The sequence below is a fragment of the Condylostylus longicornis genome, unplaced genomic scaffold (assembly GCF_029603195.1).
Source record: "Condylostylus longicornis isolate FDR11 unplaced genomic scaffold, ASM2960319v2 ptg000009l, whole genome shotgun sequence".
Taxonomy (NCBI): domain Eukaryota; kingdom Metazoa; phylum Arthropoda; class Insecta; order Diptera; family Dolichopodidae; genus Condylostylus; species Condylostylus longicornis.
In genome coordinates this window covers 2,938,473-2,960,550 of record NW_026577978.1, presented here as the reverse complement: position 1 = coordinate 2,960,550, position 22,078 = coordinate 2,938,473, and the positions used below count along the sequence as shown (strand labels likewise).

At 21.8% G+C, this 22,078-nt stretch overlaps 2 protein-coding genes across 3 annotated transcripts; both read right to left on the bottom strand.

Annotated features, from left to right (window-relative positions):
• Positions 1-11,970: 11,970 nt before the first annotated feature.
• Positions 11,971-14,756, bottom strand: LOC129618595 (procathepsin L-like). 2 transcript variants are annotated; one of them, XM_055533437.1, is made up of 2 exons: positions 14,398-14,756; positions 11,971-13,238 (listed from the first exon to the last, which is right to left on the bottom strand). In XM_055533437.1, exon 2 carries the CDS (start codon positions 13,220-13,222, stop codon positions 12,083-12,085), a length of 1,140 nt encoding a protein of 379 aa, XP_055389412.1. In that variant the 5' UTR covers positions 13,223-13,238; positions 14,398-14,756; the 3' UTR covers positions 11,971-12,082. The 2 variants fall into 2 exon arrangements, with proteins under 2 accessions (XP_055389412.1, XP_055389411.1); XM_055533436.1 differs by having other exon boundaries at positions 11,971-13,223; positions 14,398-14,755.
• Positions 14,757-16,018: 1,262 nt separating this feature from the next.
• Positions 16,019-19,067, bottom strand: LOC129618607 (procathepsin L-like). The gene is made up of 2 exons (XM_055533451.1): positions 18,657-19,067; positions 16,019-17,312 (listed from the first exon to the last, which is right to left on the bottom strand). The coding sequence occupies exon 2, from the start codon at positions 17,309-17,311 to the stop codon at positions 16,187-16,189; it is 1,125 nt and encodes a 374-aa protein (XP_055389426.1). The 5' UTR covers position 17,312; positions 18,657-19,067; the 3' UTR covers positions 16,019-16,186.
• Between the last annotated feature and the right edge of the window lie 3,011 nt (positions 19,068-22,078).

Below are 22,078 nucleotides of genomic sequence, written 5' to 3'. Positions count from 1 at the left end.
CTTTTCTTAAGCTGTTAAAAAAAAAACTTGAAAAAAATTTTTTACCATTAAAATTATTTTTACTACCACTAAAGATTTATTTTGTGAATTGTCTAAAATTATATTATTGTAATATACAACAAGCCAATAAAACAAGTGACAAACGGAACAAGGATAACAAAAATAACAATGAAAATATTATAAGAATAAAATCAAGAAAAGAAAATGGAAGTGTTATAATAAATTTTATACTTTTGAAGTAGGTGAAATATTGAAATATTTCGAAAATTGTGGTATAGGTAAAACGTATAAAGAATGTTAAAAAGGGAAAGAAAGAAAGGCGTTGGATAGAGGGGGAAGTAGAAAACAAAATAATATTTTAAGTAAATATTTTTGGCGCCAAATTTTCTTTCAAAAATTTTTTAGAACACTTTCTTTATGCTTAATTTAACCTTGTCCTCCCATTATCAATAAATATATATATGTATATTTAAAAAGAATTTTATGGATAACTGCAAACGGTTTCGGATTAAGTGATTTAGTAGGTATATATATATATATATATATACATATATGGGATAAAATTTGTATTATTTATGTTATGTAAATTTCTGCTTGTTATACAGTCGTGTAATATGTGATGTCATATTTTAAATAAAAATTTTCAATTTTATTTTGAATATAAGAATCTAGAAATTTTAAATGGAGCAGAACAAAAAACAATTCACAGAATTAGAATAGAAAATTCTTAATTTTGCATAAGTTATTCGTAAATAATTATTCTTATGTTTCAGGGACAACTGTTGTCCTAAATATTTGATTGACAAAAATTGTTGGTCAATGTAGTTGTTAAAATTCTTAGATTTCATAGTATGATGAGAATTAATATTTACTTAATCTTACAGAATGCAAATGTAACTTATTGAAAAATTAAAAAAAGTTTAAAGTATGTATTAAAAATAATTTTTTCCTAAATTTTTTTTAGGAAAGAAACTGCAATTTCGATAGTCAATTGTCAATCCGTCATCTAATGGTGAACATGTGTGTCGTCCTTTTAGAAGATGATACTATTGATATAATTGACATGTAACTTTTCGGGGTATGCGTTACGCGTTCATTTCTGGTATTGTTTGCAAAAAATAACTTTTCGTATTTAGTATAAAAGGTCTATTTGTTCAAATTCAAAATTATCCCTAGAAAATAATTTTTCTATTCAAAACATAATAAGTGCTATTGCGTTACAAATCTTTGAAAATTTCTATTTGAATTCTGTTCTAATATATATTTTTTTTGTTTGTTGACTATTTTATGATGTCCTTTGAAGAAATTAGAATGTCAAAATGAGATCGGAAAAGAATTGCACTTTTTGCAGAAAATAGCCTAATATCTAGAAAATACACATAGAGATTAGAGAAAAGACGAAAAGAAACTCAAGAAGTGAATTATTTAAAAGATTAACTTTTGGCTCGGTTTTGGATTGCAGTGTAAATTGCATGTATCTTGCTGAAAATTTATAAGTTTTCAACAAGAAAAATGTAATTTATACTGCAATACTGCTTCCTATTTTGTAAATTAGTGTAGAGATAAAGTCATTAATCAAAAGATTAAATTAAACCAAAAATAATTCTACTCCGTAGGCATAAAATTATTAAAAATCTATGGCCATAGCAATTAATTTTCTCAATTTTTTATTTTTCTTATTTTAATTGACATGTTATTTTTTTAATGAAATTATTCTTATTTATTATGATAAAAAAAATTTAATTTCCTTTAATAACTGCTTGTTATTTGAAGTCCTTAAAAATTGTCCCTCATATTTTTTTTTTACAGATAACAATAAAAAATCAATTTCCTGTTAAATATTTTTCATTTCCAAAAAAAAAAAAATTTATCTGTGGGTAACGAAAAAAAATTTTTTAGTTGGTTATTTTTTTTTTCTTGTTTTCCTACCAATTTTTAAACGATTTTATTCATTTACCTTTCCGTTTCAAAACAATTTTTTTTATTAAAGCCTATATAGGTGTAGAGGAAAAAGCAAATTTCAATTACAATTTCCGTGTACACTATAGAAAATCGATAAGGTGAACTATTTCCCATAATTTTTTTCTCCTTTTTTTCATCTTCTTTTGGTTTCTCTCATTATTTTTATTTATTTTTTATAGGTGTATATAATATTATATACATAGATACAATATTACATTACGTAAAAAATTTTTTTAACCAAAATACTGACATAAAATATACAAAATAAAGGTTGAAGTTGAGCAAAATGAAAAAAAAATTTACTTTTACCCTCAATAAATTTAATAAAAATTTAAAATTAAAACGCCTTATGCTATATATGTATGGATATGTATGATATATATGTTTGTAGGTAATACTATGCCAATTCCAATATTGATATCACCTTAAGTATAGAACGAATGTTCTTAACACCTCGATTTACTTTTATAATAAAATTAAATGCAATAAGGTTACCTACTCCTTTGGAATTGTTAGAATTTTTAAATAAAATGTGGTAGCAAAATAATAAATAGTTAAGAAATTTTAGGGAGCTACACAACAACGGAGTATTTATAATCACTCATCATTTTTGAAAGTTTATTCTTATAGAGTATTGGGAATTTTCCATTGTAAATATTTATTTGAGTCTGAGTATTAGGAATAGAATTTTAATATTTATGTACGTATACTCTTGTTTGCAGGCGCAACTTTTCACTGAAATTTTAATCTAAGATTGTGAAAAAATTTTGAAAACAAGAAAGCGTAAATTGCAAGTTGTAAATTGAGTAATATTCATATGATAATTATCATAAATTTTGTTTATAGTTTAAATATGTACAGAAATAAAATTGAATAGTTAAATGCATAGTCAGACTGAGAGTTCACTCTTAATTTGAAGGTCCCATGAGATTTTGACGTAACTTTTATGAGTTTTCGAAAGTTATGCGCCCATTTTTGCATAATAAAATACCTTTTGGTGGAAATAATGGAAGTTTCAGTTATTTGAAATTTTGTCCAACAAATTTCCATTATTTTCATAGACCTAACCAAATATTCCAAAAATTTTTAAAAATTAATTTGTTTAAAGAATGAAATTACAAAATATGATTTTTAATTTCCGGGAACTCTATTGGACGATTTAATGTATATAGGGATTACTTGTTTTTTTTTTCATTTTTTGATCTTTTGTTAAAGGAGAAAAAATATTTTTTTTTATAAAAGTTTACAACAACCTGGTATAACATAACGGTATCAAAGGCTACAAAATGTGGTCTGAATTTACCGTCAAAAAAGAAAAACATTTTCTTTTTTTTTTGCATATTTTGTTTTTATTTCTGTTTCTGTGTTCCAGACACAAAGGATCATACATGTAGTATTGCTGTTGTTACACACGTTTTTGAAAAATCGGAAAATTTTCACTACTCTTTTTTTATTTTTTCACGGAGCATTCCACGAAAACACCAAAAAATGCAAGAAATAACAAAAATAAAAAGGGAACAGTAATCGACATCAACACATTTATTTTGTTGCCATCTTTATTATTTGCTTTCATGTTTTTATTGTTCAAAAAAAAAAAAAGATATAGTAAAACTTTTCTCCTTCATCTCTGCTGCTGCAACATCCTTCTTCTCTATAATTTTTTGTATTATGCACATCGTTTTCATTCTTCTGTTCATCCTCGCACTAAAACTTTTTTATTTTTTCTCGGTTTATCTCATCTTATTTTCCAATTCTCTTGTGAGAGTAAACAAGGAATCAGTTGAACTAATGTAGAAAAAGTCATAACAATTTTTTTTTTATTTTTGTATCTTTTCCAAACGATAAACGTTTAAAGTTGATACAGAAATTTTATAGATATGAGTATATAGACTTAGTCTATATACTCATATCTATAAGGTTCTACAATCATATTTAAAGAGTCAACATAATTTGATTTGTTGGATAGGATAATTTTAATTAATGAACAAATTAAATTGAAGATAAGCTTGCATAAGGAGTTTCAATCCGATATTTTCGATTCTAAATATCAAATTTTGAAATGGAAAATAAATCTTAAGTATTCCGGTAAAGTAGACGTCCAGAAATCTACGGGTATGTTTTTGAAAATTAAGGTAATTACCTGAACTTATAAAATAGATCAAGCATTGCCCTGGTTAACATATGGCTTTTTTAGTTTATTTAAAATTTAGAATTAAAATTTTTTTTTACAAATATCAAAATAAAACTCCAAAGTTTATATATATAAATTAATTTTTGAGTATTTTTAGGTACAAATGGCCTTAAAATGTTAGAGGATAGTCAAAATTTTATTCTCTTGATGCAAACTCTCATAAATCTCTACGAGGAGGTCTTATGCTAACCAAGGCAGTAAATTAAGTGATCAAGTAATATTACACTACTTCTATGCTTGTTTATTCATATCCAAAAATTGTAGATAATGAATTTAAATTTAAATGAAATTGAACTTAAACTGTTATAGTATAAATAAAACACAATGTCTGATTTTTGACTCAAGACCAAATGAAGAAATATTGTGACATTTACAATCTCCGTGTTTAACACGCTTTCATCTGAAAGCGTGTTCTGCCTTATATCAGATAAGGCATTTGTTTATGAATGCGATTCGTCACATTTTAATTAGGGTGTCACCACTTCTCAAATGACGATTTATTTTGACTTAATTTCATTGTAAATGTATTATAAAATTTCAAATGTCATTAAAATTTATGATACATTATAAACATACGATCTTATAAATGATAACGATCTTAGAATTAAACTATGGATGCATATTAGAAGTTTGATTGCATTATATATAAAACAACAATGATCAATTCATTCTTCCAATTGCATATTCTACCATATAGATAAAGTAAAGTGTGTAAGGGAAATTGGATTTAAACGAAATATGAAGGAATAAATAGCAACAGAGTATATGTATAAGAGTTGTAAAGTTGTAATACTATGAAACATAAAAATTTTAACACAATAAAGGATGTAACTATTATTATTGTTATTTTTTCATAGTTATATTATAAGGAATAACAAAATATCTCCTCTCCCTTTCACAAAAAAAGAGAATATTGAAGAAGAAAATAAAGCGGATTTGATTAATAGTTTTTAATATATAGTTTAAGTGAGAGCTTTAAATGTCTGCTATTTGGAAAAGTATAATAATAACAGAAGGAAAATATAAAAAAAAATGGAAAACAAAAAAGAAAACAAAGGATGTTAAGTGATTGGAAAACTATAACAAAATTAAAGGATTTTATTCTTGTTTTTCTTTATTTTCCTAGTAAAATGAATTGCAACAAAAATTTTTAGAATGAAAGTAGCGTGTAAAACAAAAAAAAAAAATTATTCTTTTTGAAAATAAAAAGGGTGTTTGAAAAATGGAAATTCAAAATTTTTTGATGCATCTTACATTTTGTTTTTTTGATTATATTTGTTTTAGTTTTCCACCAAGTTTTCCATTGCATTGAAATTGATGGGAACGGTTTTTGTTTTTTCTTTTTTGTTTTGATAATTTGGAAAACTAGAATTTTTTTATTTCATTTTTTATTCTATTTTATGCATGGTTCGATTTTTTTTGCAGTTTTGTTAAAAGTTAGGAATTTTTTTTCTAAATTTTCAAATAATTTTAACTTTCTGATTGATCGGTTTTTCGTAATTTTACTGATTAGAAAGATTATGACCGAAAATAAAAAAACATGGAAAATTTTATTTTGACCTATATTTATTCCAATTGCAAGGATATTCAACTTAAATTTTAAAAATAATATAAATAGATAACTACAAACATGTAAAATATTAAAATGAAAAATATTTAATTCAAAATTTATGAAAAATTTCAAAAAGAAAGAGATAATTTTGATATCATCGAAAAATAATTGGATGTCGAAGATAAAGTAGTTACTGAATTGTTGCTTCAGAGAGAAAAAATAATAAACTAATTTCTTTTCCACGACCATTCAGAAAATGGAAGAGATACATTTTGATGATGGGTGATTTTTCTGTTCCACGGATCAGTTAGTGATGTTTTTTATATTTACAGTATGATTTAATATTTCTTTCATAAATTTTAAAGAATTTAATGGCAAAATATTGTTTTAATTGAATTCGGTCTCAAAGCGCTAATTTTACGAAAAATGCCTAATAATTTTAAACCAAGCATTCATTAGTTACCTGTTAATTATTTAATATGAATATATATTTCAATTATTTCCGTGCCATAAAATCCTTTATTTAAACTAAAAATATTTAAAAATTGCTTATAATATTATAATAAATAGGTAATATTATATTACACAACTATACACTAGTAAAATATTAATAATTTATCAGAATTTTTAACACTCACTTTTCTGAATCATTGCTTATGAGTATCATTAAACTAAATCGTAGGAGGGTGCACATAATATGTATTTAAAATTCATTTATTTTTTATTCGAAAACATATATGTATGTACATATTATGTATACCCACTTGAAAATAATAAGATCCTTAGCAGTATGAATAACATATAATAATCTTGAATATTTAATGGCGTTTATGAATAACTATTTTACAAATTAATTGAAAATATTTTTTCTAAAAACTTAATAGGTATAGCTTTAATTTTATAGAGAAAATTTAATTGAAAATCTGCAACTCTATAGGGTATTTTTTTTATTATATGTATAATTTTTATAAATATTGTATGTAATTATGAAATGTAAATGTCTTATGAAATGCTTTCATAAGACATTTGCACCTAGAGTAGGTTTTTATTCCACATTTAATAGTTATTAGTGTTACAGAATACTATCAGGTGTACCTGTGTACCCCGCTAATAATATGATCCTCATGCTCCATAATACCCCGCTAATAAAACTGATCCTCATGCTCCATTGGAATTGCAAACACCGAAGCAAATATAATACACCCATGTAATCCGAAACTACCTTTACAAAATAAGTAAAAAATTAATTTATACTCGTTATGCCATAATACGTCCTATAATGAACCTAAATAAGATAGCAAAAGAATATTATTGAGAGGGTTTAATAAAAAAAAATATGAAAATATTCAACAGGTTGTTTACGCTTGTAAATTGATCCACTTAATTCCACTTAAAATTCTTATGCAAATATTAACACACACATTAATAATAATAACGCACACACATTTAACTTCATACAAATAAGGAGCAATATTGTTATTATTATTTTATTATATAAGAAGTACACAGAACGTTTATATTAAATAGAAATGAATATATGAATGAAATAACACTTTTATAAAAGTATATCTATTTTTTTTTTGTAATAAAAATTAAATGATATTATAATTTTCTACCTTTTTCTTTTTGTATTATTAGAGAAGATTTTTATTATGTTAAAATGTATTAATGATCTACTTATCAATGTTTTTTTTTTGTAGGTATATTATGTTACAAGCGATCCTTAACAGTTTTTTCTCAACTCATTTCATTCCATTGAAGGAGAAATCACACTGAATGAGTAAATTATATAGAAGAAAGAATAAGTAGAAAATAGAAAATAAAAATTGTATAGAAACAACAACATCATGATTTTGTGCTTCATCACAACTCAATAACAGCAATTAATTCAATTGAATGAGTAAATTTGATTTAAGATAATAAAAAGTTTATGAAATTTCAGTAAGAAAAAAAAAACAAAATTGCAAGTGATTATTTATAGTAATTTAACGAAAAACTGTAGGAGCGTTTATGCTTTTATGTGATATAGGCATAAATATATCCTTATAGTTATGTGGATATAGTAAACAGAATATTATTTTGAAAATTTCCATTTCATTAATTTTGAGGCTAAAATGTATACAAGATGTCCAATAATAATTACAATATCAAAAATTATTTTGAATAATTTAAAAACGATGACATGATTAATTGAATTAAGAAACATGAATATTTTTTTCACAAAATTTTTAATGATTTCTCGTATTAGGAGTTTCTATAATTTTGAAGCATATTTGTAGCTTTTTACAAAATTAATTTATTAAATCCAAATTTTGTTTACATGTAATTCAAAGATTTCTTCAAAATTTTACAAAAACAGAATAACGAAAAACAAATGTAAATTAAAAAAAAACATAAAAACAATAAAGCCAAAAATATTTGCACTATAGCAATAGGCGCCATAATTATTTACACTATTATAAAAAGTGCTTCCGAGAATCTAACTCTTTTTTGTTTTGGTCGTGATTTCTCTAAAATAGTAAAATGCTTTGTATTTGACCATTGTATTAAAAGTTAATTTTTTACTGGAAATGCCTGCTAAAACTGAGTTATCTGTCGAAATACGTGCCGAAAAAAAGCTATGAAAAATGTTAAATTCGTCTCCTTTAAATTTTCTTATTTTGATTAAATTTTCAATAAATCACTAACACAGTTTCTATTTCTCATTTGGTTCAGCATTTAAAAAATGCATTGAAAGACTTTAAAAATTTTTCGCTTATTGGAAATACTTACCCGAAATCATATTTATTTTGTTTGAAATATTTTTAACTTAGTAATATAGAAATAATTTGATAGAACACCTTGTACTTTATAATACATTATGTTCAAAATCAAAATTGCAAAAAAATTTAAACATATAACAGTAATATCATGAAGAATTTCCGAGAATATACTTGACCAGGCCGATATGTACATATAGTATTTACTTTAACATAAATTGCATAAAATGCAATAAATTTATAGGTGTATATTTCAATATTTCATTTAAAATGTATTTATGTGCAATACGTATAAAAGTTCAATAACATAATCTATATAGTAACGTTATATAAAGGGTATATATAATACGTAAACATTCTGATTGATTACCCGCATCGATATTTCTTTTAAAATAAAATATTCATAAAAATATACAAGCTCAATAGTGGCTCAGACTTTAATTTTTGTGGACACATTATATAATATAAGCATACAAATATCTGCACATTACATTTTAATAACATTTTATGGCTTGAACATACATTAGCACACTTTAAGAACATGAGCTTTGTGGTTATTTATATAAAAGCTATTTTATATAAATGATATACTATGTATATATAGGCAATAGTAGCTGTTCTGTCTATTAACAAACAATATGATACAACCGTGTATTATGAATAAATCTATTAATACAAGCATTTATATACGTGATATTTATTATTATATAGTTATAAATTATATTGTATTTACAATCTAAAATACAATATTAATATACATTGATGAAAAATTAATTTTGGACTGTTTTAAAGCCAATATTTGTTTCGAAAAATTGATATTAATTGATGCAGTAAATATCAAAAAATTTTTTTTGTGTACAAAATAATAATATATGCATTTATTTTGATAAACTTTTAGATTTTATTTATATTTTAAATAAAATTTCAAAAATATTTATTCATCCCTTATATAATATGTATTATCACTGTATAATATTTATGTAATTGTATAGAACGTATATAACCAATATACATTAAAGGATATTTTTCTCAATTTGCTTTGTTTACTTTCAAAATATATATCTATATATTTAGAATTATATAATTAAAGAATCAAAATAAATTTTATTGAATATATTTTTGGTTAATTTATATCATATATACGCCATGTGTAATTCATTATTTTGAATTTAATATTTTGAAATAGGTAGGCTACTCTAAATTTTATTGTAAATTTTATTGAATATATAAATTGGAAATTCACAAAATATTCTACATTTTCTCCACAATTCTTTTTTTATTATTTATTTGCATATAATTTTGTAGATTTTTGTAATATTTTTGGTAACCATTTTGATTTGAATATACATTTGCATATAATATGAATGTATTTATTATTGGAAAATTTATGATAATATAAAATAACGAAAATTCATAAAATTACAATTGAATACGGGAATTAGATAGACTTATGTAATATGATAAATAGAAATATTTTATTAAAAGTGTAAATAAATGACATTATATATAAATAAAAATTAATTAATTAATATAATAGATATATTTACATATGTATATATTTTTTTAAATAATGAATAAATTTGTGTAATTGCAATATCTAATTTCAATCGTTTACATTTTAATTTGTAATCTATAATAATAATAAAATAATTATTTATAGAATTAAATTGCTTATAAAAAAAATTGCATATGTTTAGGCGAATATAATGAGAGCTTATTTTTGATTTTATTATATTTTTTGCTTGAGTAAGGCTATTTTCGTTAAAGCTTTTTAAATATGCCATTTCTATACAATATTATATTTTGTAACATATTATAAAATTATTGCACTTTTTGTTTAAATTTTTTTATACATTTTTGAGTAAAATTTCTGCGTTCGTTATTTTTTGATTCAAAATAAAAACTTTTTTTTTTATAATTTTTGTGCCGTATATTTTTGAAAAATATCTATTACTAACATTACTTTTAATTTAAAGGGAAAAGAGTGATAAAATTTAGGGATCTGAAATGTGCAATAATGAACACAATTTCTCGACGTCTAAAATTCAGTAATTCATCAATTCAGCTTATGAGTTATAATATTCAAAATTTACTTACCCTTTGAATTTTAATGAAAATTTATTATCAATTTTATCCCATACATAATTTAATTAATCTTTAATATAATCTTAATGTAATAAGTGACTCTTTCTCATATTCCTTCAAAATCATAAATTTATTTTGTAATTATATTTTTTGTATAATAATATTCAAAAATATTTATGTATATATGCATATTTATAAATATCATAATTATAATATACGATTAATATAAAATAAATTTAAGAAATTTTCTATTTCTTTTATCATTTTATAATTTATTTATATAAATATTTTCCTATTTTTCTCTCCTTAATAAAAAGTCCTTATAATTCTCTCATAATAAATAATATTTTTGTAATTTTACTAAATTAAAATTTTTTATAATATATAAAAAATTCATTTAATTATGTTTGTTTTTAATTCAAAATAAGAAAGGAAAATTGGATAGGCGTAAAAAATAAATTTTTCTTAAATTTCTTATATTTTTTCAAATAAGAATTTTAAGATTTTCTTTATTATAATTGAGTGATAAATAACTGAAATATAATAAACAAGGATATTATAATTTTATAATATAATTTAATTTTTGTATTAAAAATTCTTTTAAAACAATTATTATATATTCAGTAGGTAGTTATTATATTATTATGTATGTGTTAATGTCTATGTATAAGATAGGGAATATCTATATATCTATATATAAGATAGGCAAGTTGTTGAAAATTAAGAAATTTTTCGAAAGTATTTAAGAAAAGAAAGGATTTTTCAAGGACATTTGTTTTATTATCTTTTTTTGCTATTGTATTTTCTTTTACTTTACCAATTTATTTTTTTGTTTTATAAAACTTGAACTAATTTTGATCAATATCAAATTAATTTCAGAAGTAGGTCAAATTAATTTGTAAAAAGAAGATAAAAAAATTAAAATAAAATTGTGTTATTTTATTATGTAAGGGCATGTAATTTGTACGATTGCATTTAAAAACTTCTATATAGCCTGATGAATTTTAATTTTATTTCATTTTCATTGAGAATTTAAATTCTTAATTTAATTAAAAAAAAATTGGAAATATAAGTTCTTAATTTCATTCCTTTTTCTGAGGATTTCGTTTTCTCCCTTTCGGTTTTTTGTTCGATTCAAATACAAAATAAATTAAAAATTCTATATAAAATTTATAATTTCACTTAACAATTTAAATTGAATTCTTTTTAATAAAAAAAATTTAATAAAGTTTTTCATGTTTAAGGGAGATAACAAGTCTTGCAACACTAAGAGATATTTTAGAAGAGCGGATTCTTATAATTCTGAAATTTTTCCAATAAATCGGAATAAAATATTTTTTAGAGTCACTAAATTATATAAAATTGCACTGAAAATGTCCTATACCTAGAACTAAATTATATATTAGTATTTTTATTAATTTCTAAATAATTAAAATTTAATAAAGAAATATACACGGTATAATTATAAATTATATAAACTTAATATAATTCAATATGTATAATATTTATTACAAAATTTATAATACATTTTAATTAAAATTGTGGAAATAAATAATATGTTGCTAAACCACAATGATTATCACGATTTCTAGCTATACGCATATAACCATTTTCACCCCAATTCGGACCAAATGAATTTCTTATTAACCAATAATCTTTATTTTTTTCTGTAATACCATAACCAACTGTTGCAACACCATGTTCTAATTTACCTTTATGACAATTACGATCATAATATAAACCACTTTTATAGAATTTAAATGTGTCTAATCCAGCATTAATTGATGATGTAACTGGTCCATAACGTGCTATAACTTCTTTTAATTCTAATTCATTCATTTTACCACTATAAAATTTTTTCTTAACATATATTCTTGGTTTTCTTTGTTTACATTGATTTGAATCTGTACCTAGATATGGATTTTGATCTGCTAATCCAATACCATGCAGCATTATATATGTATATACATCTTCCATATAACCACCATCACAACCATAATTACCATACATATGAGAACAATCTAATAGTTCTTGATGTGATAATTGTACTAATGTTTTATATTTTATAAAATAATGTGCTTCAATTGCTGATAAACTTGAAAATATATAACAGCTACCACAATTACCTTGATCTAATACAGGATTATCATATCCTAATTTAACCCAATTAACATTATCTGGAATATTATCAATATAACTGTAATTATATTCAATTGTATTACGTGATATAAAATTTTTTTGTTCATCAGTTACATTTATAAAATTATTTAAATTTCCGTAATCTTCATCGATACCATTATCATCATGATGATCATCAATATCATTTATAAGACTTAGATCCGTTTCATCAACATGTTTATTAACAGATCCAATATATTCTTGATCAGTTAAATCAGCATATTTATTTAATCCTAAATTATATGATTCTAAACCTTTTGCGTAACGTTGATTGTGTTCTTTAATGAAATTTCTTGATTTTGTAAAAAGTTGTTTTCTTCGTTCATTTTCATCTGGTTCTTCATAATTTTTATTAAATTTTTCTTTATATTTAATCCATTCAATTTCAATATCACGACTTTCTAATGAATAATCCGGTTCACCAGTAAATGTAAATAAAATAATAAGTAAGATTAACACAATTAAAGTCAGAAGTACGGATATAATAATTTTCATTCTGAAACGAAAATAACTGATTAACAAAAAAATAATTTAAATAATTTTTAAAAATAAATAAAAAATAATTAACAGGTGTGATAATTATGTCATAAATGTCAACAACAAACAAAAAATGTGATAATTTTCTTCCTAAAAATATTTAAAATTTTTTTAATTTTTTGATTTTTGTTAAAGCGCAAGCAAAATTCTAAAATAAAAGTCTTTTACTTTTACTTTCCGTGGATTTGTTTAGTTTTAATTTAATTTTTTGCCTAGTAAATTTAAAAAAACTTGTGCTTCAGAAATTTAAGGTAAAAATACATTGAATTAGATATAAAAATGTTACCATAGAGCATCAAAGTTAAATAATTGGATTCTGTAATAAAATGTTTATAATCACAATCAATATAACAAACTTAAAAAATGCACTTAAAACAGAAATATTGTAGAAACTAATTTGATCGCTTTAATATTAATTATTGAATTTATAATGGGCAATGCTAAGTTTATAAGAAGTTCGCTATTCACATATTTTGCAAACATTAAACTTTTCCAGAATTTTAAGAATTGATTAGAATTAATCATTAAAATATAAATAATTTTCTACTCTATTAATTATTATAACTAATTTTAATATTTTAAATCTTTAAGAAGCTAATTATATGCCCAAATTGATGTAAATTCCTTATAGAAAAGTGTAATATTACATAAGAACTTATTAAAAATACATTTCCTTAGAATTTAGCGCTACTTTATTTTAAATTGTTAAATTAATAATATTATTCTTAAATTTTAATTAATAAGTCATTTGATTTTCCATTGGATTATTGTTGGGAAGCGTACTCATTGCAACAATAAATAATTTACATAATTTTTTACATATTTTCCGAACATTTCTTGTTTTTATTTTACAATAGTAAAAACTTTTAAGAATATAAAATACCATTATGACAATAAACACGCTTAAATTTTTAAAAATTTCATTAAAATTACTTAAAAATATTCTCTTCATAGCTTATAAATTCAATTAATATTTAAAAAATTTATTAAACAATATACCGGAACTCAGAAAAAACAAATTTGACATTTTATGGTCGTCGTCTTTAATTTTGTCTTTCATTTTTATGTTTGTTGTATTACATTTATAATATAATTGTATTTACAAAAACTACATCACATATAATTATATTCACCTTTTTATAGCTTAAGTTTTGGATATGATCCAATTTAAAATAAAAATAAGAGAGATATTAAAATTTTGTTAACAAAATTTTTATTATTTATGTTTTATTGCACTATACTCGTTCTTTATTTTAAATCCTTGCTCTTCAATATTCACCCCTCTCACCAAAATATTGCACTTTTATTTTTATAAATTTTTTTATATTAAAATTATTAGTATACAAATTTATTATAATGTTAAATACATTATCAGTTCTCATTATAAAAATTAATTTAATTTAATTATTTTTTTTTAATTATATTGTGTAAGCACTTTTAAATAATTTAATAATAATACTTTTTTTTATTATCTACTTCAAATTTTTCATAATAAAAATATTTTTTTTTTGCAAAAATTAAAAAAAAAAAATTATTTTTATTTGCAATTAAAAAAAAAAATGTTTTAATTTAATTGTTATTCTTATATTAAATAATTTCTATCGAGCGATAGATAAATTATCGAATAAATATTCTTTTCAACATCGTTGTTAATTCTATACTGATCTAAAATAAACATCCCTTTTTATATTTAACACATAAAAGCTGTGACGGCTTACATGTTTGCATGTATGTTTGTATTTTTCATTAGCTATCAATATTTTGACTACTAAAATATTTTACATAAAAACAAAAGAATAATAACAATAATAATATTCTCAAATTGATTTGATAAAATTCATTACATGCATACAAGTATTGTACTTTTTATTGTATACAAGTAGAGTAAATTTTCTCAATTTTGCTTCTCTTGTTTAGTTCATTCCGGTTAAATTTAGGAAATTCATAAATAATAGAGAATACAATATGTGATATCATTTCATTATTTATGTTTTTATTTTTGAGAGAAAAATTTTTGATTTAAATGATCCTTTAAAGAGTATAGCTAGCTGTCTGATGGTTTAGTCTACTAAATATCAAAGATAAAAATAAATGAGAATATAATTTTTAATTTGATTTGCTAGTGTTGTTAGGTACTCACGTGCAAAATTCACGTTCATAGACAAATCACTAATTTGAATGAGTGAAAATTAAAATAGAATAATTTTCAATTTTTGAAATAAAATAAAATTGTCAAAATAAATTATCACTCATCTTCACAGTTAAATATACTCATCTTCATAAACAGTTAAATATCTATATAATATATACGTAATAATATAGATAATAATTATAACGAAAATTTTTATGAACGCTTGTTTTGCGATTTTAGACAGATTTATGATTATAATTTATGGATTTTCATGAATAGCTATTTTAAAATTTATTGTATATCATAAGTAGGTACCCAATATATTAAATTGTAATTAATTTTATTTGTGTGCTCAAATTTTGACGTGAGATGATCATTTGGAATTCACCGAAAAAATTATTTTCATTGTTTTTTTTTTTAAATTTATCAAATTAAAAAATTATTAAATACAGAAATCGGTATTTTCTAGTTTTATAACAAAATATTTTTTTTTAAGAACATATATTTCATTTAAGTTCAGAAGCCATTGTTATCGCTAGAAATTAAATTGTGTTAAGCTAAATTGTGTAAGAAATTATTTAAAAAAAAAACCAATATTTATTTATTTGATTCTTTCATTTACTAATTTTTATTATAAATAACACATTTTAATATATGAAATAAATAATAATTTAATTTAATTTAAAAAGAAAATATTATATATACATGGTATACAAAGCATATTAAATTTAAAATTTACAAGGTTTATATTATAAAAAAAAAATAAATAAAAATAACAATATTAAATTGTTCTAAAATTGTGGAAATAGAAAATATGTTGCTAAACCACAATGATTATCACGATTTCTAGCTATACGCATATAACCATTTTCACCCCAATTCGGACCAAATGAATTTCTTATTAACCAATAATCTTTTCCATTATCTTCTGTTATACCATAACCAACTGTTGTAACACTATGTTCTAAATTATATTTATTACAATTTGGATCATAATATAAACCACTTTTATAAAATTTAAATGTATCTAATCCAGCATTAATTGATGATGCAACTGGTCCATAATGTGCTATAACTTCTTTTAATTCTAATTCATTCATTTTACTACTATAATATTTTTTCTTAATATAAATTCGTGGTTTACTTAATGAGCATTGATTTGATACAGTACCAATATATGGTTTTTGATGTGATAATCCAACACCATATAACATTATGTATGCGTATACATCTTCCATTAAACCGCCATCACAACCATAATTACCATATCTATCGGAACAATCTAACATCTCTTGATGTGATAATTGTAATAGTGTTTTATATTTTATAAAATAATGTGCTTCAATTGCTGATAAACTTGAAAATATATAACAGCTACCACAATTACCTTGATCTAATACAGGATTATCATATCCCAATTTAACCCAATTAACATTATCTGGTATATTATCAATATAACTGTAATTATATTCAATTGTATTACGTGTTATAAAAGTTTTTTGTTCTTCTGTTATATTAACAAAACTATTTAAATTTCCATAATCATCATAATTAAAATCATCTGTTTGATTAATAAAATTTACATCAGTTTCATCATTTAGATTAAGTGTACCAACATATTCTTTATTTGTTAAATCAGCATATTTATTTAAACCTAAATTATATGTTTCTAAACCTATTGCATAACGTTTATTATGCTCAATAATTAAATTTCTTGATTTTATGAAAATTTGTTTTCGCCTCTCATTTTCAACTGGTTCATTATAATTTTTATTATATTTTTCTTTATATTTAATCCATTCAATATCAATATCATTATTTTCTAATGGATTATTCGTTTCACCAATTAATACATAGATAATAATAATTAAAATTAGTGCAATTAATGTTAAAAGTACGGATATTAAAATTTTCATTCTGAAATGAACAAAAAAAAAATAATTAAAGTATTAAAAATTTTTGTAAGAAATAATAAGGAAAAAGTCTTATAAAAATAATTTATTATTTTTTTTAATTGGAAACAATGTTATCTGTCTAATTAAAACAGATAATTAAAATGAAAAACACAAAATGATGTCATAAATACTAAATTTTTTTATAAACAATAATAATTATGATAACAGAAATAAACAATGTGTAAATGCTGTTAAGAATACTAAATTTTGTATTTAAGTTTTGAATTATAAATTTTGTATTTATACGGGGTCACCTTAAGGGTGTAGGCAGAAGATAGCTAATTCAATGTGAACTTTAGCAAGATATTGTAATTAAAATTACATTGTATAACAATTATTATTATTATTATTATTATAGCAATTTGTAAATCAAACAAATTTATTTGGAACTGATGAAGAAATATTTTAATTCTTAAATGTTATTGAGACTTGGAAATCGCTGGTTTTTTATTTAATTCAATTTTGTCACTGGAGCCTTAGTATACTAAAAACAATTAATTACTAAAAATACTGGAGGAATAATTTATTGTTTGTGTTTTAAATTGAGTTATTCAGCGAAAACTCAATGCTGAAAATCGAATAACTGGAATGCGTAAAAGACTATGCAAAAATTTTAATCTAAATAATTACTTGTGTTTAGCAATTAAGTTATAATAAATTAAGTTTAATTAATAATTAAATGTATTACAGATGTATTCGATTTTTTAATTTCAATTATTAAATTTTTTAAATATTTATATGTATATTATATGCAATACAATAAATTTTGTATGAAATTTTGAGGTAATTCACTATTGTGAATGATTATTCTTAATTATTGAATGTAATTTTTAAAGTAATATTTTTTTTAATTCGTCTAGATAATTTCCATTAAAATTAATAATAAGAATAATTTATAACTAAACTGCGAAGGATTAAATTAAATTGCCACAATAATAAGTATTTTAATTATGTTAAGCTCATACATTTCTAAGCTTCGGCTCAAATAAATTCAATTTAGCTTATTTGTCAGTTTGTTTTTCTTACACTATAAAATTTATTTTTATTAAACAAAATAATAAGGTATTGAAATATTTAATATTATTATATGATTTAATATTATTATGATTTAAAATTTAAATTTAAAATGACATATGACAATCATCATTTTTAATTTTAAAATTCCATTAGAAGACACCACCGGAACCAAAAAAAAAACAAAAATTATGACACTTTATGGTTCATTTTGGTTTTCTTTAATATTTTTCAAGTAAATTTAAATTTTTTATATATATACAAATGCGTTTTATATTCTTTTTATATATACCTTCTTCTTTAATAGCTTTTCTTTGGATAGGATCCAATTTTAAAATAATAACAATAAAAAAATATATAAAAAAACACACAGAAATACAGGAAAAAAAATATTATTTATTATTATTGTTTATGTTTAAATGCACTATTTGTTTTCGATCCTTGCCCTTCACTACTTTTCTTCTTTATTATTAGTTTTATTAAAATTTTTAAATTCATTATAGTATATAAGCTACAAAAATTGTAATCTTCTTTAGGATTCACCACTTTTAAAACAATTTTTAAATTCAAAACTCTACATTAATAATTAAATAAGCTTTCAGTCTGAATTTGATTATTCATGTAAAAAATTCTAGTTATTTTTTAATATTGTTAAAACAGTTCTATATTATTGTAATAGAACTCATTAAATTATAGAATTTTAAATTCAACAAAATTATAGTCTTTACAATATCGTTGTCGCTACTATACTGATCTTAAAATAAATATTTCTTTGTTCGTTCAACTCATTATCTGTATTATGTACTATGTAGCTATAGCGTTAGCGGCCTATTTTTTCATCATAGTTATCAATATTCTTCACAATAAAATCATATATTGTAATTTCCACTCAGTGTTATAATACATATTCGAATAAACTATGCAGGTGCAAGTAATTTAGATAATTCAATATATTAGTAGTGTGATGATTAATTTAATTTTTGATAACATTATTGATCCTTAAAGAAAATGTTGAGAATTTATGTGAACTCTTTTTGAGAAAGAGATGTTAATTGTACTCAAATCTCAATTTTGTGAGTGATTTACTAATAACTAATGAGTGAAAATTTTCCCTAGAGTGAAAATTTAAATAAAATAATTTATTTACATTGTTTAGCATAAATCATCATCACTCATCTCTTCATGAGATGAGATGTTCAAACAAAAATAATAAAACTGTTATAACAATTTATCTGTTGCTATCGGATTATGTAGTTGTTATTTGTATTATTAATATTATTATGTAGTTTTTTGTTTCGTGCGAGCATAAATAATTTTTGAGGTTCAAAATTTTTTGGGTACTACTTACAATTTCTTACAAATTCTTTTTGATTTCTTTAAAATAAGAATTTTTGAAAATGATCATCACACAGCAAATAACGACAATATTTTGTATAATTTTTAAAGACAATAAATTTTAATTATTATTTTTTTTTTTTAGAATTAAGTGGTATATAAAATAAGATTTTACTAATATATTCCTGTTAAATAATGCTCTAATTAGGAATTTTTTATTATAATTATCATGAGGTATTAATAAAATCTTTTAATTTTAAATAATTAAGACTTGTCGTGCGTTATATTAAGGTGTTAATTTAAATGAATAAAAATTTATATTTTAATGGTTTTAATTTTAATTATTTTATTTATTTTAGTTTTATTTAAGTATTTTAAAGGTAGCAATGATAATTGTATAAATATTTCACCTATAAATATAGTCGGTGGCATGACAATAAATTACTTTCACGAACTGTACTACACTTTTACAAAATAATTTCAGTCAAAATTATGTATAAATTGTATTTTGAAATTATGAATAATTTAAATTAAATTATTCTATTAATTTTATTAATGAAATGGTAATTTACAATTATGTAAGTCTCACTATGACTATATGTAATGTAATGTGCAATAAAATAATACAAATGTTTTAATTTTACTACATTACATATCCCATTTTGGCTACTAACATCAGGTATGTTGAGAAGTGCCATAACACCGTAAGAGATTTGCAATAGTATTTCTTTTTTAAAAAGTGCATATGATAAGAAAATATGAGAGAAAATAACACAATGAAAATTCTCATTCTTGAAAAATATCAACATTCTAGTATTCAACTTGAGTATAGTATTTAAGCAACAAAGCATTTCTCTTATAATATTTATTATTATTTACCGATCGCATTTTAAATGATAGACTCTATGTAGACAAAATAAAGTTCATTTAGCTTCGTAAATCGTATTAAATGTAATTAATGATAGGAAAAAAAGTTTAATGTACAAGAGATCAAACAATAAAAACGTCAATTTCATTTTGTCTCTTTTGGCTACTGTTGGTTTTTTTATTTGTGTTTTTTTTTATTATTATTTTTGTTAACAAATAGATCATTTTATATTTATATACTAAACATAATTTAATTTTTTATTATTGTTTTTATTTAATCTTTTTTTTTTTAGATTTAATACGAATGGATCTTAATAATTTATTATGATGAGATTTTGAGACGCGTAACAGAACAGAACAAAAGAAGAAAAAAATGGAATTTAAATTTTTCTATGATGCACGGCTTTTATATTTTTTTATTCAGCTTTTGAAGTAAATTGATAGCACGCGAATGTGACAATGAAATTAAATATAAAAAATAAAAACGTTTTTTTGGTGCAATGTTTTTACAGGAAACTCCAATTAATTATTGTCAAGTAAACTGAATTTAGTCATAATAAAACGATCAAGAATTAAGAGAGAAAAAAAACTGAAAGTAAATTTAAACCAATTAGCTTAAATGTATATTTTTTTAAAACCAATATATGGGGGGTAAAAAAAATTATATTGGATTTGCAAAACAAGAGGAAAATAATGTTATTTTTTTTTGTTTAATATTCATAATTAATGTAAATTGTAAACAAAAAAGATTGTCTTAAATATCTAAATAATTAATTTCCTCGGGAATTTTCATAAAAATTATTTGTATGGAATATTTTTTTACAATAATGATGACATTGTAATAAATTTTATTTTAAGAATATTAAAATCATTGTACTTTAACATTTATAATAATTAATTGGGTTGAAGTGTTGTAGAATCTAGAACTTAAAAAAATGATGTAGAAACTAAAAATATTTAAATATTTTAAAGAAAATAATATTAATTGCGTACTAAGATAGTTCTTTTAAGTTATTCGACTTAAAATCATATTTGTTATTAAAAATTATTGGAATTAGTTAACGAATAATATTAAGTTTTCCATCAATTTACAATTGATCAAAAAATTTCTTCCCAAAATTTGATCCGAATAAATTTGAAGAGTAAAGCCTTGAGTTTAATTATTGAAATTTACACATTGCACGGTTCCATTGTTATGTTTGGGATTTTGCAAACAATTTTTACAAAAATCTCGAACATAACATTTCAGCTTTTTGTAAAGAAGGAAATATATCGAAAAAATATATTTTTCAACAAAATATATGTAAAGCTTTAATAAGATTTCAATAAGAAAATCCGATTTTTAGCAAAATGATCATCTAGCTCCCATATGTTCGATGACTTCTTCATTTTGTTAGAAAAGTTTTTGAAATTAAATAATTTTTTTCTAAAATATTACCGAATATTCTCCTTGATATCTAATTATATCAACTCATATTAACAATTTGAATTTAAATTTTTTTTTTCTCAATT

Bases quoted from the DNA above. Each gene is read 5' to 3' on its own strand.
- LOC129618595 (XM_055533437.1), bottom strand. From the start codon at position 13,222: ATGAAAATTATTATATCCGTACTTCTGACTTTAATTGTGTTAATCTTA.
- LOC129618607 (XM_055533451.1), bottom strand. From the start codon at position 17,311: ATGAAAATTTTAATATCCGTACTTTTAACATTAATTGCACTAATTTTA.